At 36.2% G+C, this 16,351-nt stretch overlaps 2 protein-coding genes across 2 annotated transcripts; one reads left to right on the top strand and one right to left on the bottom strand.

Moving 5' to 3' along the window:
* Positions 1 to 46: 46 nt before the first annotated feature.
* On the top strand, positions 47 to 2,543 carry LOC115452981 (dynein light chain 1, axonemal-like). Its single transcript, XM_037447580.1, has 5 exons — positions 47 to 299; positions 580 to 691; positions 1,031 to 1,177; positions 1,856 to 2,026; positions 2,427 to 2,543. Exons 1-5 carry the CDS (start codon positions 145 to 147, stop codon positions 2,478 to 2,480), a joined length of 639 nt encoding a protein of 212 aa, XP_037303477.1. The 5' UTR covers positions 47 to 144; the 3' UTR covers positions 2,481 to 2,543.
* Positions 2,544 to 5,609: 3,066 nt separating this feature from the next.
* LOC115452984 (E3 ubiquitin-protein ligase Rnf220) lies at positions 5,610 to 15,770 on the bottom strand. Its single transcript, XM_037446740.1, has 8 exons — positions 15,174 to 15,770; positions 12,703 to 12,909; positions 12,122 to 12,259; positions 11,327 to 11,398; positions 10,477 to 10,602; positions 8,625 to 8,690; positions 6,784 to 6,858; positions 5,610 to 6,397 (listed from the first exon to the last, which is right to left on the bottom strand). Exons 1-8 carry the CDS (start codon positions 15,525 to 15,527, stop codon positions 6,305 to 6,307), a joined length of 1,131 nt encoding a protein of 376 aa, XP_037302637.1. The 5' UTR covers positions 15,528 to 15,770; the 3' UTR covers positions 5,610 to 6,304.
* Positions 15,771 to 16,351: the final 581 nt, after the last annotated feature.

Below are 16,351 nucleotides of genomic sequence, written 5' to 3'. Positions count from 1 at the left end.
TAAAAAGATTTTTTTTATAGAGATGTGCTTGTTGCAGTAATATTAAATCGATATCGTTACTAAGCAAAAAATATTCATAAGCAAAATATTTTCTTTACCTAAATTACATTAATTAAAGTTTCTTCCATACTTTTCAATCTTGTCATGGCGACAAAAGCAACAACTATAAAGGAAGCAATAAAACGATGGGAAGAGAAAACAGGCCAACATGCGGCTACAGCAATCGAAGTTAGTCTTATTTTTCAATGGCCACCCATAGAGAAAATGGACAATTCCTTATCTTGTCTCTCTAACTGCGAGTGAGTAATCGAAAATACACAAAACAATTACTAGAATTTGGCTTTTTACTGAAACAGAAAGGTAATAGTAGTCTTTTAGACATTATCACTTTAATGTGGAATACGCGGCACGATTTCCATGGTAAAGTTTTGGGTTTGATGTCTGGCTTCAGGTTCTGTTTAGAAAATGTTTCTGAATGTGTAAATGTACTGGTCAGGCAAATCTTATATTCGTATAAAAATATTACGTAGTTTGACTATTTTGCTATTGAATTTTTTTCTTACAATAATTTTGTTTCAGGAAGTTAAGCCTCTCCACAAACATGATAGAGAAAGTGTCCGGTTTGAATAGTTTAAAAAAACTTCGCGTTTTGTCTTTGGGAAGGAATTACATCAAGTCTTTTGCTGGAATGGTATATTTCGAATATTTTTTTGAGTAATATCTACATGTGCTATGCTTCCATAGCGTAGTTCTATAGCAGGCGTAAGCTTAACCACTCTCAGGCCTTGGATTACAATTCGGGGCCGGGAAAAATAATATTGGGGTTTTCTGCCCAGTATCAACTTGGATTCCAAAATTTGTTCACAATAATATGGTAGGGTTGCCCCCTATCATGGGATGGAACACACAAGCGAAAAGTGGTTGCCCTCGTTTACGCCTGTGTATATCCCTTTGGGGATAAATGCGTGATGTGTGTTTGTTTGTTTATCAACATTTTTAAGAGGCTATAGAATTTATAAATTTGTTTTAGGAATCTCTAGGAGATACGTTAGAAGAGCTGTGGATATCATACAATCTAATAGAGAAGCTGAAAGGGATCCACGTGTTGAGAAGTCTAAAAGTCCTTTACATGAGCAACAACTTGGTTAAGGAATGGAGTGAATTTCACAAACTTCAAGTATGATTTCTTACCAACCGTTAATTACGATTGGCGTTCGACTGAGATATCGGTAGCTCCACCTGCACGGAATAAAAATATGGTTACCTTTTCGAGATAATAAGTATTACACAGTAGTATTAGTATATACACAGTCATGCTATAATTATAAGATAGATTGAAGATACGATCTCTTTGTATGTCAAATTCATCCGTACTTGTTCATGTCTTGCTTTTACTACTAAAACGTTTCAATGATAAGGCGGAGCAATAACGTTATTTTGAAAAACATACAAAATCCTTCCTTAAGGTGTCAGTGGTTATTCTAGCCACAGCTTGCTTCCTAACGTTAAGCGACTTTAACTTATACCAGGCAGCGGATCTTTTAGAGGCCTTTTTACTCGATCGACGAAAGGTAATGTTTTTTCTTTGTATCCCTTGGATAGAGGCGGCCTTAGGGTGAGGCGAACCGGCAACTGCCCGGGGCCTGGCACTTACAGGAGCCTCGCGCAATGCCTTAGAGGACCTTCTTTTACGATCTTACCAACGAAACTGTAAAACAGGAAACTATTTTTTGCTTTCGCCTGGGGCCTCGCGTCGTTTAGGGCCACCACTGCCCTTGGAGGCGCGAAGCCTTAGGTATTTTCCATAAACAAACCACTCTCAAGCCTATTATAATAATTTTATCCATAATTCTAGGAACTCCCGCATCTAGACGACTTACTATTCGTTGGTAATCCTCTTTACGATGGCTGTGAGTTGGAAGTATGGAGATCGGAGGCGGCACGTCGACTTCCGAATTTAAAGAAATTGGACGGAGAAACCGTGCTTAGGGAAGATGAGCCTCCTTTGACAGTTGCTGATATGCAGGTGACTGTAGCTTTTACTTAGACAATATATAAAGTATTAGGCTTGTGGAAACTTTCCTTTCTGTCAAAGGATAAGAGCCAATGCTCATGACACGAAAGAGACATGAAAGAGACTATTGTATTTGGGAGATTAGTGTGTAAAACAGACAAGTATTTCAGATTTCATTATAAATAAGTTCATATGGACACAAAACACTATAGTGTGCGTGTCGCACTTTCTATGTAGTAATTACATTAAATGCCTGTTTTTTTATTTCGACAATAAGCACATGCCGCATCCTTTCTAGATTGTCTAATTATCAATATTTAACAATTAAAATTAAAATTACAAAAATTAAATACAATGTTATCGACATCGATAAACTTTTTAATGGCAATCTCTAATCTCTTTATTTTTTTAGCCCGACGGAGGCGATGGCGTCGAGACCCTTGTCAGTGCGGAAACCAATGATTGAATTTGGAATCTTATTTATGTTGGATAATCTGTGACCGATTAAAAATAAAAAAATATATAATAATCCCGCCTTTTATTTATAGGTGTTATTAGCGCGAAATTTAAAATTGCGCTAACTGGTTTGGACTGAATTTAAAAAATTATAATTTTATGTGGTCCAACTTTTTAATGCCTTTCTTGGTATCTATTACTTGTGTTATTTATTATATTTAATTCAATTAATTCAGTGTATATTTTTGTTAGAAGAAGCGATGGAGCCGATCCATTTCTGAAATAGCAAAATGGCGGGAAAAAAACAAGTCATATTCATAGAAAAAAATAATTTTATTTACATAGTAATAACTACAATACTTCTATTATTGTACAGTTAAAGGCATATTCTCCATTACATAAAAGGTTCATAGATTGTAGTCCATTCCAGAGGTTAATATGACGGAGATCATTTTACCACTAAAGTAGCTTTGGCAGTTTATTCAAAACAATAAAAGGTTTTATAAAAAGGGAACCACAGTAAGCTATGACATCATTAATATCGCATTATTATACGGGATTAACATTAAACCTTCATTTAGGGGGCAATCATTTCTAGCAATAATCACACAACATTTTTGCAAGCAATAGCTATGGTAAGGCAGTACTCGCTCGTGTTTACAATTAATAGCAAATACAGGCTTGAAATTATTGAATATAAAAAAAAACTATAATACAATATGAAATGTTTAGCAGTGGACATCCTACGTCTGATTATGATGATGAATACAATATAAAAATGTGGAAGTTTACAGAAAAAAAATCATCACGTAAACAGTCTTAGTGGGTAAGAAAGTTGCTCGAGCGATTCTTGTATGAAATATTCACATGCGAGTTTTTACCTCTCGTCTGCATCTGAACAGTACAATAATCCCCTGAAGGTTATTTCTAGCAATAATTGCTCCATCTTATATATTTTTTTTATTTATCTCATTATTTTTTAAAGCCCGGGCATAAGAAATCCTCTAGAAATTTTCCTTTTACACACACTAAACATGACAAACAAACCATCAAATAGCCTCTGGAATGGACAGTTAAATCACTTACTCATTACAAAAGTGTTTTCATTTTTAATACACCTTTTTACACTTACAACCTACAGTTACCGTATTAAATAGAAATTCTTCCCAACAGCCAGTTCTTCATAAGCTGTGACACTAACAGCTGATAAGCCATAATCAGTGGCGGATTTGCAGTCCTAACCGCTCTAGGCCTGAGGCCATCTGCCGCCTCTTCCTCTGCACCCAAAATAATGATTTAGGAAGATTATAATCATAAGGCACGCGAGCCTTTAATACATTAAGATACTTTGCATTTGAGTTATTTCTTGTAATCATAAGTTTTTTTTGGCCCGATTTACCGCCCTAGGCCCGGGCCTTACTGGGCCTTATGGCAAATCCGCCACTGTCCATAATTACAGTTGTCTCAGGCAGGAGTAACAGAATACCCAGCTATACTCAACCTGGAAGTCTAGCGCTGTCGTTGAAGCTCACAGGGCCTTCGGTGTGCGTGAGCTCATAGATGGGCCACACCAGGCGGCTGCGGACGAAGACTTAAACACTTCTGTCAGAGGAAGCCAGCAGCCGTCCCTAATACGCCGAAGAGAGCCACCACGGGGTTTTAGTTGATATGCCGTTGCACATAGGGTTAAGTTAGCGATAATTAAAAAAAATACTTGTTACATATTGGTAACCCATAAGGGTTCCTGTAGCGGCCTAACAGCAACTGTTGCGTGTTAGCAACCGACAGGAACGCCGATACAGCACAACGTGCGCCGACGCAGCGCCTCGTGTCCAGAAGTGACGTCTTCAATAGGGAACCGGCCTATGATTTTGTTCATTATTCTATATGTAATAGTCAATAATACGAAAAAAAGTCACTCCTGTGAAAACTGCATAAAAATTGGTAAAAAAATGGGCTAGTAATTCATATTTCAAATATTGTAATGTGCAGAAGTGGGCGCGTTGTAGGGATATCGCTTCATCTCTTTCTTTTGCACGCGTCGTAATTCCCGATGACGTCACATGTGGATATGTCGTCTCTTTTCTGTTTCTTGTTATTTACCCCTTCTATCGACATTGAAAGACTTATAACTTGTTGATCTTTTACTGGATTTTAATAATTCCTTCTGTGTTATAAATTTATACTAGCGACCCGCCCCGGCTTCGCACGGGTGCAATGCTGATACTAAATACACTACAGAAAAACTGTGAACGTTGTATATAAAAACATAGCGGCCCGCTCTGGATTCGCACGGGTATAACCAAAAAGTATGTTAAAGAATTCACATTGTAGCCCGAGCTATTAAGATGGCTATGATGGGCCTATGTTAGAAAGGTTGAGTATGACCGAGTTAAAGTGACTTACTGCCAATAAGGAAACTGTCCAAAATCTCGTGTTGTTATGTCATCTTATGATTAAACAATTGAATTAAATACATTCAAAACTTATTATAAATAATTATACAGTCATTTTGATACTGCGTTACTAAATGAAACTACATACTTATCTTCTTAGAAATAAGAATTTAAGTTACTCAAACTGTAGCTTTAAAATAAAATAGTAAGGTTCCAACAAAATAATAAAAAGTAATATTAATTTTACGCGCCCTAATGCCACTACTACTATAGGAAAATTCGTTGCAGCGACATCATACTTTCAGTCAGAAATACACTTACACCATATTCGTTCTAAACAACAAAAAATAAAAGTAAAAAACTGATTCTTTATGATAATATTCGTTATTAATAAATGATTTTAGACACGATGTTAGCAGAAGTAAATACGAGTATTGGTTTCATTTGTTAACTCAACGTCAAAATGCCTGTATAACATTTTTCACAACATTATTATGATTTTGAGCGCCTTTGAATAACCATTTTTAATTGAATGTTATTTCATTTGCGCAATATTTATTACAATGTCTTAGGGTCCGTCCATTAATCACGTGATGTTTTAGTGACTTTTTAACCTCCTCCCCCCTGGTGACGTGCGATGAAGTTTTTACTCCTACCCCTAGCAAATATCAGGTGTATTTTTTGGTACAAAGTATTTTAAAATTTTTAAAATAATCTTTAAATACAGGTATAATCTGATTAAATTTTGGAAAACTAAGCATCAAGATAAAAATGTCCTGACATTTATTTATTTATCAATTAAGTATTACAAAAGCTTACAGTGGAAATGCACCAAGACGCTTGAGTGAAAAAAACAAATAGACAAAATAAAACAAAACGAAACAATAAAAATTATCAAGAAAAAACAACTACTTAAATTCTACATTACGGGAACTGCTTATTAAATTTAAGAAAAACATTAACCTGTTGCAGGTTGTTTTAGGTTGCCCAAAGCGCGGGGAAATCGCGAATGAAATATAAATACACGTGATACCTCATTAAAACCCTCCTCCCTTTATATTTCGTGATTTTATTTCCGAACCCCTTCCACCCTTTCGAACCTCACGTAATTAATGGACGAGCCCTTATTTACACAATGCACAGCTCAAAGCCTCCATATTTCGGTATAGGTCAAACAGTTCACCACTTCTATTTTGAGCAATCATTCACACATGTATTATGACGGTTCATCTTGCAGGTCACAATTATCTATTTGCCAATCGGCCTTTTTGTTCCTGGTTCAAAATTGACCCAACCACGACTTATATAAGATCATTCTATGTCGGTAGCAGCCGTAGTCACCAATTTCATTCGTCAAAACTTTTTGATATATTTTGGCATCTGGGTCAAAAATGACCCAACCATGGATCACTTTTGGCCATTTTATATCTATGACAATTTACATGTATATCCTTCGCAGATGTTGCGCAGTGGTTATGGCGTTGCATTGTGGACATATTTTCTTGGATTTTAACGATTGCAGCCAGCATACCTGCAATAATAAAGTAATGCAAAGCACATACACATTGCGGTTATGTAGTTGTACAATTTGTATATAATTCGATTTAAGTTTCATAAAATAAATAGTTTAATTATCATGAATAATTATCTTATTGAAATCAAAATATATATTTTTTTTTATTGCTTTGAATGACGAGACGAGCTTGCCGTTCGCCTGATGGTAAGCGATACGATCGATAAACAGTAGAAACACCAACACCTTGAATTACTAAGTATTGTTTGGTATTCCATAGCTATCCAAATGTACTTAATAACTGCATAAAATATATAGCATCATGACATAATTTAATAGCTTCTAAACTAAACTGAATGTCGCTGAGATATGATTGTTTTTCCAGTGTCGGTATAAAATCTTACCTCGCAGTAAACATGCCAACATTGTATGGAAACAGCTGGAGATGTATATTGCCCGAGGCATATCAAACATTTGGCCTGAAACAATAAATCCATATAAATAGGATAGTTGATGGTAGAAACTTTCCCGTCCTCACACCGCTACAACTCCTGTAAGGATCAGCAGTGGCACGCATGACAACGAGCGGTGAAGCTCGCCGAGTCTCAGGGAACACTTCTCATTATCCCGCAACGTTAATCAAATAGAAAGATAACGAGTTGGAATAGTTGTCCACTTCCCTCCACAGCAATGCGGGTGACAAAATATGAACTAAGGATGCGTTTTAACCTCAAGGATAGGGACGTTTACAACTAGATAACCTAGGTATAAAGCACCACGGATAAAATTAAAAGAAAGGGAATAAATGCTTGCTCGTAGTAAGATATATTTTCTCTGCCCGGATAGCAACCGTACACAAGGTGTTCAAACCCGCCATAGTGGCCCACGTAAGTGTTTCGGGATCAGCCTGTGTATATCCGGCTCCAACATAATAGGGGACCGGCCTATGCTTAATTTTGTACATTATTCTATATGTAATGTTTAATAATACGAAAAAGAAGCACAGCTGCGAAAACTGCATAAAAATTGGTTAAAAAATGAGCGAGCAATTCATTTTTAAAATATTGTAATGTAAAGAAGTGGGCGCGATGTGGGGATATCGCTTCATCTCTTTCTTTACCACGCGTCGTAATTCCCGATGACGTCACATGTGGGTATTTCGTCTCTTTTCTGTTTCTTGTAAATTACCCATTCCACCGAAATTCAACGACTTATAACTTGTTGATTTTTTACCGGATTTTAATAATTCCTTCCGTGTTATAATTTATATTATGTAAATATTTGATAATAGTAAAGAACTAAAATGAGTCCGGCACCCTATTGTGTCGACTGGGGGGTAATCATCTCCCGTCAGTCGACATTAAGACCTCACTTACCATCAGGTACAGCTGGGTCACTATTTGTGCTCGTATAGAAACAATGAAATCATTGTTATGTTGTATACGTATCACATAATACTGAGCGGTCAACAACCTACCACAGCCATGACTGCACCATATATAATAATAATAATAATATCAGCCCTGTGTTATATACTTGCCCACTGCTGAGCACGGGCCTCCTCTACTACTGAGAGGGATTAGGCCTTAGTCCACCACGCTGTAGTGCGGATTGGTAGACTTCACACACCTACGAAATTCCTGTAGAGAACTTCTCAGATGTGCAGGTTTCCTCACGATGTTTTCCTTCACCGTTAAAGCGAACGATAAATTCACAAAGAATACACACATGATTTTTTAGAAAAGTCAGAGGTGTGTGCCCTTGGGATTTGAACCTGCGGACATTCGTCTCGGCAGTCCGTTCCACACCCAACTAGGCTATCGCCGCTTCTCGACTGCACCATAGCGAACATTAATAGGGTATCTGATTCAATTTTGATCTTTATGTTTATCAAATAAATTATAATAATATCAGCCCTGTATTATATACTGTCCCACTGCTAGACACGGGCCTTCTCTAGTACTGAGAGGAATTAGGCGTTATTCCAGTATGCTGGCCTTGTGCAGATTAGTAGACTTCACACATCCTCAAAACTCCTATAGAAAACTTCTCAAGTATGCAGGTTTCCTGACGATGTTTTCCTTCACCGTTAAAGCAAGCGATAATACTTAATGAAACATAACTTTGGAAAAGTCAGAGGTGTGTTGGGTTTTGAACCTGCAGACGTTAGTCTCGGCAGTCCGTTCCATACCCAACTAGGCTATCACCGCTTTTACAAACTACAGAAAAAATATAATAAACTTACTTCTGCAGCTCCGTTTTGCTTCCGTTCTAACTCTTTTATCATGGCTTTCAACGCTTGTATTCTTGTCTGAAAAGGTTTATAAAACTTTATTCCTGAGAGTGATGTGTTTGGTACAGACGAAGCTCCATTATCAATAAGCAAAGAGGTCTATGATTATATAGAGCGGACATTGGGAAGATTGTTATACAAACATTTTGGGCTTATGCAATGGTTACTTAATCTACTGTGAAATAGCAAAACACCAATGTAAAATATTTCAAATTTTTCCATATCATTTGCACGTTTTTAATGCGAATATTAGTATATGTTCTGTAAATATCTTCTTCTTTAAAAAAAAATGGCTCCACCGTTTTATCGGTGATTTTGCCAATGTCGAGTAGGTGGGAGTTTAAAATGATGAGATGAGTTTAAATAACTTTCGTCCCGAAGTTAACCGAACAAAGACACCAACAACAAAAAGCAATTGGAATAACACATCATTAAAGTAGACTGTAGAAATGTTCTATAAATATATTATTTTTTTTTATTAATACGCTGGCATCTTGTTGGACATTTCAAAAGACAATGACTTATTACCACCGGTATTATGTATTAATTGTAAATGAAATTATAATATGTACATTTTCATATAATATTCTTTTATAACAATTTACTTTTTAGTGACGAATTCTGGCCACGAACACAACAACCGGTAATAACTTTTTAAGCAAAAATTTGTTCCTAATATTCGGTCTATAACTAACTATATAGTTTAATTACTGTCAATACAATTATTTGCTTACTATAAAAATAAAATACTTTATTTATCACATAGGTGAACAAAGTTGCACTTATGATACGTCAAAACAATGTATAAGAATAATTATCACTACATAGTATAAAGCAAAGTCGCTTTCTCTGTGTATGCCTATGTATGCTTAAATCTTTAAAACTACGCAACGGATTTTGATGCGGTTTTTTTTTAATAGATAGAGTGATTCAAGAGGAAGGTTTATATATGTATAATAACATCCATTAAATAGTGGAGAAATACTGTTATTTTGTTATGTTATACCCGCGCGAAGCCGGGGCGGGTCGCTAGTTATTTATAAATAACATTTAAGATCACTTATATAATGTCAGACATCTTAAGTATGGTATTACAAATTAACCAACTCGAGTTGGCAGGTAGGTGAAATAAAAGGATAACGCGTCGCGATCCTCACCGGCGAGGACATGAGCCCTAACCTAGCTAACCTACCTTTCCTAGCTATCTAAGCAATGACTACCCGAAGAAGAAAGGCAGAACGAAACTCCGGTCTTATTTTTTTGTCATCAATTGTTCATTGCATCTTTTGTATATATATTACTAGCTTTTGCTCGCGGCTTCACCCGCGTGTAGTAGTTTTCCGGGATATTTTTTATCCGACTGACTTGATATGTATCATTATATTATGACCAATATACACAAAATCATTATAAATTGTAGCCTATGTGTTATTCTGATGTATAACCAATATTACTGTAAAATTCTATCCAAATCCGTTCAGTAGTTTTTTCGTGAAAGAGGAACAAACATACATATAGTCTGGGCCGAAAAATGAACTAATTTTCGAATTTTACATAACAACACTTCCCTGCCATTTGGTAAATGTTAAACTCATTGGTCATGTCATATTGCTTTGTTATAAATGATCTTGCGTGTTGTTTTTAGGGATTTTTGTTTAGAAACATGCTGAAACTAAACAAAAAAGGTAATTAAAGACAGTAGCAACTTCAAATTCCAAGATGGTTTTCTTTCTGAACAGACTATACATACATTCATCCTCACAATCTTACGCATTTGTAATAATAGGATAATCTGAACACATACCTCCGCGCTGGCCACTACTAATCCATTGGGTCTCGGCACTTCGGCCACGGCGTTCGGCTTCTCTTCCAACTCAACGTCAGATGCGTCTTGAGCCGCTTCCGTGTTATCCGACGGAGTTATTTCTGACTGTAACACAATTTCTGAATTAGCAATCTTAATAATATTATAAATACAAACGTTTTCCATTGTACCTATTGGACATAGTGAGACTTAACATCTCATGTTTCAGGATGAGCGCAGTTGAATACCAAACACTTTGTAATTCAAGGTGTTAGTGTTTCTACTGTTCAGTCGTATCGCTTACCATAGAGCGAACAGGCTCGTCTCGTCATTCAAAACAATAAAAAAGAAAAAGTTTAGTTGTATTTTATATATATGCAACATGCCTCCACTGCACCTTATGATAAGTGGGATCCAATAGGACGTCGACTGACGAGAGACGATTACCCCTCAGTCGACACCATAGGGTATGTGTATGTGAGAAAACATCCAAAAATACATAAATAATACAGTTTAATCAAAAATCAATCGGAAAATAGTAGTTTCAGTTCATAAAATTATAAATTCAATTCAAAGTTTTGACTTTTTTTATCTGTTTTAGAAATATGCGAAACGAGTGCGTCCATGACATGACGTCATCAAGGCGGTAAACTGCTTGAAGTGGCAATAATAATAATAATTATTGCCACTTCAAGGTATTCCACTGCGCTCGCCATCCTAAGACATGAGACGTTAAGTTTTACTATGTCCAGTAGTTACACTGGCTACAATGTTCAAAACGGAACACAACAGTGACTAAACACTGCTGCTTGGCGGCAGAAATAGAATTAGTATAAAGCAGTGTACTTACATCAGGTGCTATCCTTGATGGTGAATACTGCGGCGGTCCGTAGAGCTCCGTATCTTCATCACCGTCCACCACCTGCAAATTATTATCATCTATACTAATATATAAAAATGAATCCCTATTTCCCTTGGTCACGCCATCACGCGTGAATGGCTGGACCGATTTCACTATTTTTTTTTTTGTTATTGTCACGAGAAGTTTCTTATGAAAGAAACAATTCAAAAAATTGTGCGGAAAATTAGAAAATTTAAGAAAACTTAACGACATTAATTTTACATAACTGTCAGCGATCGACAGAATGCGCGCTGCAAATTCATAGTTAAGACGGGACAACGTCTGTCGGGTCAACTAGTACTAATATATAAAGCTGAAGAGTTTGAACGAGCTAAACTAAAGTACTAAACCATTGACGTATGTTCTATAGACACGAATGTCCATATTAAACTATTTGTTCAAAATATGAACTAAAATAGCAACCAAATTGTCACTGTTATAACTTATTTATTCACTTGAATAACAAATAATTTTAATTATTGGACTATTATTTTTTATTCACATCTAAGTTTACACTTAGACTCGAGTTTTTATATCATAAGCGCCACTCCGTACACAGCCACAAATCTAGTACGTAGTGCATACATATCGATGAACTAAACCGATTAAAAAAAATGAAACTAATTTTCGGATTGTCGGGCGGCAATCATCTACACGTAATGTCATGTAGCTGTCATGTTTGCCGGCAAACATTCCGATGCTATATGGGTTAAAATCTAAAGACCGAGTAATAAGATGTCTCACCAGCGCCTGATCGTTGGAGGCCCTCCGCACGCAGGTGGCGGAGCGCGCGTCGGCGTCCTGCAGCGCCGTGGCCCGCACGCGCCACTCGCCACACCACTGGTACTCCGCGCCGAAGCTGCCTGCTTGCGGCTCGTCGTTCTAAACAATAATATCGGATAAACAATGAAACCCACTCCAGTCTTTTTTTTTTAATTGGTAAACCAACAGCACTTTGCACAGTTAATATTTAAAATTTATTTACAACAAACATTACAGAATCTATCTATACATATAAAAATGAATCCCTATTTCCCTTGGAACGACATTATTTTCTTTTGTCGTGTTTGTTATTGTCAGGAGAAGGTTCTTATGAAAGAAATAATTCAAAAAATTACGTGGAAAATGAGAAAATTTAAAATGCACTGTGCACTGTGTGTGTTCTTTCTAAAACAGTCAGTCAGCACTGAGAAACAGACTTGTTATCACAGCAATGCTCCGTCCTTAGATAAATAGCGTCTGAATAAGGGGGTTAGATTGTACCCATCGGTCTAAAGCTTTATAAGAACGTGGATATACATGATATTAACAAAGAATCTCCGAACCTCGACATCTATGCTCTCGTCCTCCGAACTGGTGTCGGGCACGTCTTCATCCAACTCCGCGCCAGTCCGCTTCAGGCACCGCAGAGCGTGGCGTTGTAGACGGGAGACCGGCACTGTTGTGTTGCAGACGGGACACTCTCCGCTCGCTGGAGGCGGGGTCGAGCGCCGGCGTGCGCGCAGACGCCGCAGACGGTTAGTGTGCACTCTCTGGAAGAAATGTTATTTTTTTTATGTGAGACACATCACTACATAGTATAAAACAAAGTCGCTTTCTCTGTCCCTATGTCCCTGTGTATGATTAAATCTTTAAAACTACGCAACGGATTTTGATGCGTTTTTTTTTTAATAGATAGAGTGATTCAAGAGGAAGGTTTATATGTATAATAACATCCATTAAATAGTGGAGAAATACTGTTATTTTGTTATGTTATACCCGTGCGAAGCCAGAGCGGGCCGCTATGTTTTTATATACAACGTTCACAGTTTTTCTGTAGTGTATTTAGTATCAGCATTGCACCCGTGCGAAGCCGGGGCGGGTCGCTAGTACACAATACAATCAAAGCTAAATTTAGTTATAAACTGGATTGCACTTCAAAACTTGTGCCCAAATCATGATTATTTATATTGGATTTTTGCTCGTGGTAAGATGTATTTTGTATTTACCCCGTATTGCAACCGTACACAAGTAGTTAAAACCCACTTTTATTTAGGATACATACAGAATACAATCAGATAGCTCTGATTGTATTCTGTATGTATCCTATCATTAAAATTATTGATTGCTATTGTATAGTTATATTTATTTTTGCCAGTGGTAGGATATATTTTGTAATCATGCGACTGTACACAAGGTGTTAAAACCCTCCATAGTGGCCCACATAACGGTCGCGTTCTGGGATCAGCCTGTGTATAACCGGTTCCAACAGGCTGGCATAATTATATTGACTGTCGAGGGGTAATCATCTCTCGTCAGTCGACATTCTAGTGAACCCCACTCGCCATCAGGTGCCATAGATTAATTTTAAAAACCAATACGAATATTAAGAATAAGTTCAACTAAAAACTGCCTTAATTCTATCTAACAAAAGACTAAAATTACAAATTTCATACATAGCTCACATCTTTGCTGAATTGATATTCATGATGTCAATTTGTGTGTCTCTTTGTAAATCATTGTACAGAGAGACAAATTCTTTTTTCAGATTACACAGTTCGAATTTCGTTTAAATGTTCATAGTATTTTTAGTAAAATTATTATAACTTTAACCAATGGTAAAAAATAAATAAATTTTTATTACATATGTGATTAGTTCTTTTTAACTTTACAATGCAATACCAAAATCAACACTTGTGATGATAAATTCAAAAACCCATATTCCTTAAACAGAGAGCAAAATTGTTTTACTTTAATTTTTCATACATTTTTTTTTTATTTGTATTTCACAGTAGTCCTTTTTAAAACTTGTCCTTTGGCAGATAGCATTCTCCAGCATTGGCCATTTTTCACCCTTCCTTGCTGTTCTAATTCAAAATTGTCAGCAATTTTTTTGAGGTCATTAGTCCACCATCTGAATTGCCTATCTCTTTTCCACATTACATTATCTCAAGATCCAACCAGTTACCTTTTTTTGCCCATTTATTTTATTTTATTATATTCAAAAGGAACAGAAAACAGTTACACATTAAATAAGTAAAGAGTAAAATTACACATTCAATATAAAGTTAGGTTTTATTTCTTATAACAGGTGACCTGCTTCTTTCCATTTCAAGACTTTTCCACTTTATGACATTTCTAAGGTCTACTGTGATTTTTTATCCATCTTTCTATTGTCCAAAATATTTCTTTCCATATGTGATGGGAAGTTTTTTTTATTTATTTTTTATTTTATTTATTAAAAATCCACAGCCCTTAATACTAGAGTGACACAATCTGACCTAGTTGCAGTTCAAATAAGAACTGGTAAGGAATTTCTATCACCAATGTGTTAATGTATGCCTCAATAAGACAAGTAAGCTAGCTCTAAGGTTTTTGCAAGCAATGCTAATTTATGTGACAATGAGTTCATGACTTTTTAAAGTGTTACTAAAGACTACTAATAAAATATTTTTAATCAATTGTCAGCCTCCTCCTACCTCAGTAACTACCCCAAATTAAATATATGGTGTTAGTTATGTAGAATGCAATAGTAATACTTAGGAAAGGTGTTAAACAATAGTGGCTAACGTAAATTTCGCGTTCCAAGATCATCCTGCGTACATCCAGTTCAAACACGCCAGCATTGTGTCAACTGGCGAGGAGTAATCACCACTCGTCAGTCGAAATGATACAGTACCCTATTCTGCTTACCATCAAGAGCAGTTCACAAAAATAAATACTTTATGTACCAGAATATTGCAGCCCTATAAGATGCAATTCGAAAGTTTAAAAAACGAACTCTTCTTTTAACCGGCCAGTTCGAGATAAAACTTACTTGATAAACATCGCTGCCCAAACAGCCAGAGACGTCGACTTCCTGTTCGTCCACATCTGCTGTACTGCTAGACCCCGGTACAGCTAAGTTACCAGGACTAGTGACACTTAGCTTCCTCTTCGTACCACCAGAAGACAGTTTAGTCAACCTATCTAATTCCAAAGACAAGTGGTTTTCAAGTTCGCCTTGTCGTATGGTACAACTACAAACGGGACAATTTGGCAATTCAGTCACTTTCTTCCTATTTCTTACACAATTTAATATTATATTGTCATCGTAATTCTGTCCAAAATTACTATTGGTGGCACCGTTCGCACTGGAGTCCATATTATGGTACAATAATATTGGTAGCATTTCAAAATGAAAATATTGTTGTTGTTGAACACTTATACTAATCTGACTACATCGCGTAGTTTGTGCAGTAAAACACGTATTTATTAGTTCACATGTGTGAATGGAAGTTCGACGGACGTGTAGGAACTCATTTTGTATACGTTTATCCGTTTATTTACGTAATAAAAACTATAAATCTAAATCAAAACAATACTAAGAATCGTTTACACAACTTTTTTTGATTTTGATTGGCTGTATACGGTGTTGCCATGTTTCGCATATCAAATTATCAACAATTGACATACATAATATTGAGGATATTCCTATTATATTATTGCTGTTATTGAAACCCAATGCATTTTAAATTAATTTTAGTTGTTATGTAGGCCGTAAATTGCATTACATTCAAGAATATTGTTTTCATTATTTTGTAACTCAGCATTTCTGTACTCAGAATATTGATAATAAAATATAAATGTCACATGTAAGCCATCTCCCAGTGTTTCCACTTAAGAGAATTTATTTCATTTTCAGGCGAATGGCCTTATAGAAGTTAAGGGATTTTTCGTCATCGAAAGAGATTTAGGAAAATATAGAGTTGAATCGAATTTAAGGTACAAAACTTTATTATTAAACGCCGCTCAATCAAATTCAAGACACTGTGAGCACATTCTGCGTAAACCGGTCATCAGACCACCATCAGCTAAAAAAAAATTAAACGTTGTATAATTGTAAAATGTAGGTTGATATTGTAACTTTGACTTTGCGGATGACCTACACCTCAGTCCTCCCGTGACAACGAAGGGTGCAAATTCGTCGAAACGTCGAGAGAAAACTAAAATATT

The sequence above is a fragment of the Manduca sexta genome, chromosome 1 (assembly GCF_014839805.1).
Source record: "Manduca sexta isolate Smith_Timp_Sample1 chromosome 1, JHU_Msex_v1.0, whole genome shotgun sequence".
In the NCBI taxonomy this organism is placed as follows: domain Eukaryota; kingdom Metazoa; phylum Arthropoda; class Insecta; order Lepidoptera; family Sphingidae; genus Manduca; species Manduca sexta.
The sequence above is the reverse complement of the archived record's forward strand: the minus strand, read 5'-3'. Positions and strand labels throughout refer to the sequence as shown.

Excerpts from the sequence above, each read along its gene's own strand:
- LOC115452981 (XM_037447580.1), top strand. The coding sequence starts at position 145 with ATGGCGACAAAAGCAACAACTATAAAGGAAGCAATAAAACGATGGGAA. Across the intron at positions 300-579 it reads TCTTGTCTCTCTAACTGCGA|GAAGTTAAGCCTCTCCACAA; the intron begins GTGAGTAATCGA and ends ATTTTGTTTCAG. Across the intron at positions 692-1,030 it reads TCAAGTCTTTTGCTGGAATG|GAATCTCTAGGAGATACGTT; the intron begins GTATATTTCGAA and ends AATTTGTTTTAG.
- LOC115452984 (XM_037446740.1), bottom strand. The coding sequence starts at position 15,527 with ATGCTACCAATATTATTGTACCATAATATGGACTCCAGTGCGAACGGT. Across the intron at positions 12,260-12,702 it reads ACGAGAGCATAGATGTCGAG|AACGACGAGCCGCAAGCAGG; the intron begins GTTCGGAGATTC and ends ATTATTGTTTAG. Across the intron at positions 6,398-6,783 it reads GTTGGCATGTTTACTGCGAG|GTATGCTGGCTGCAATCGTT; the intron begins GTAAGATTTTAT and ends TTATTATTGCAG.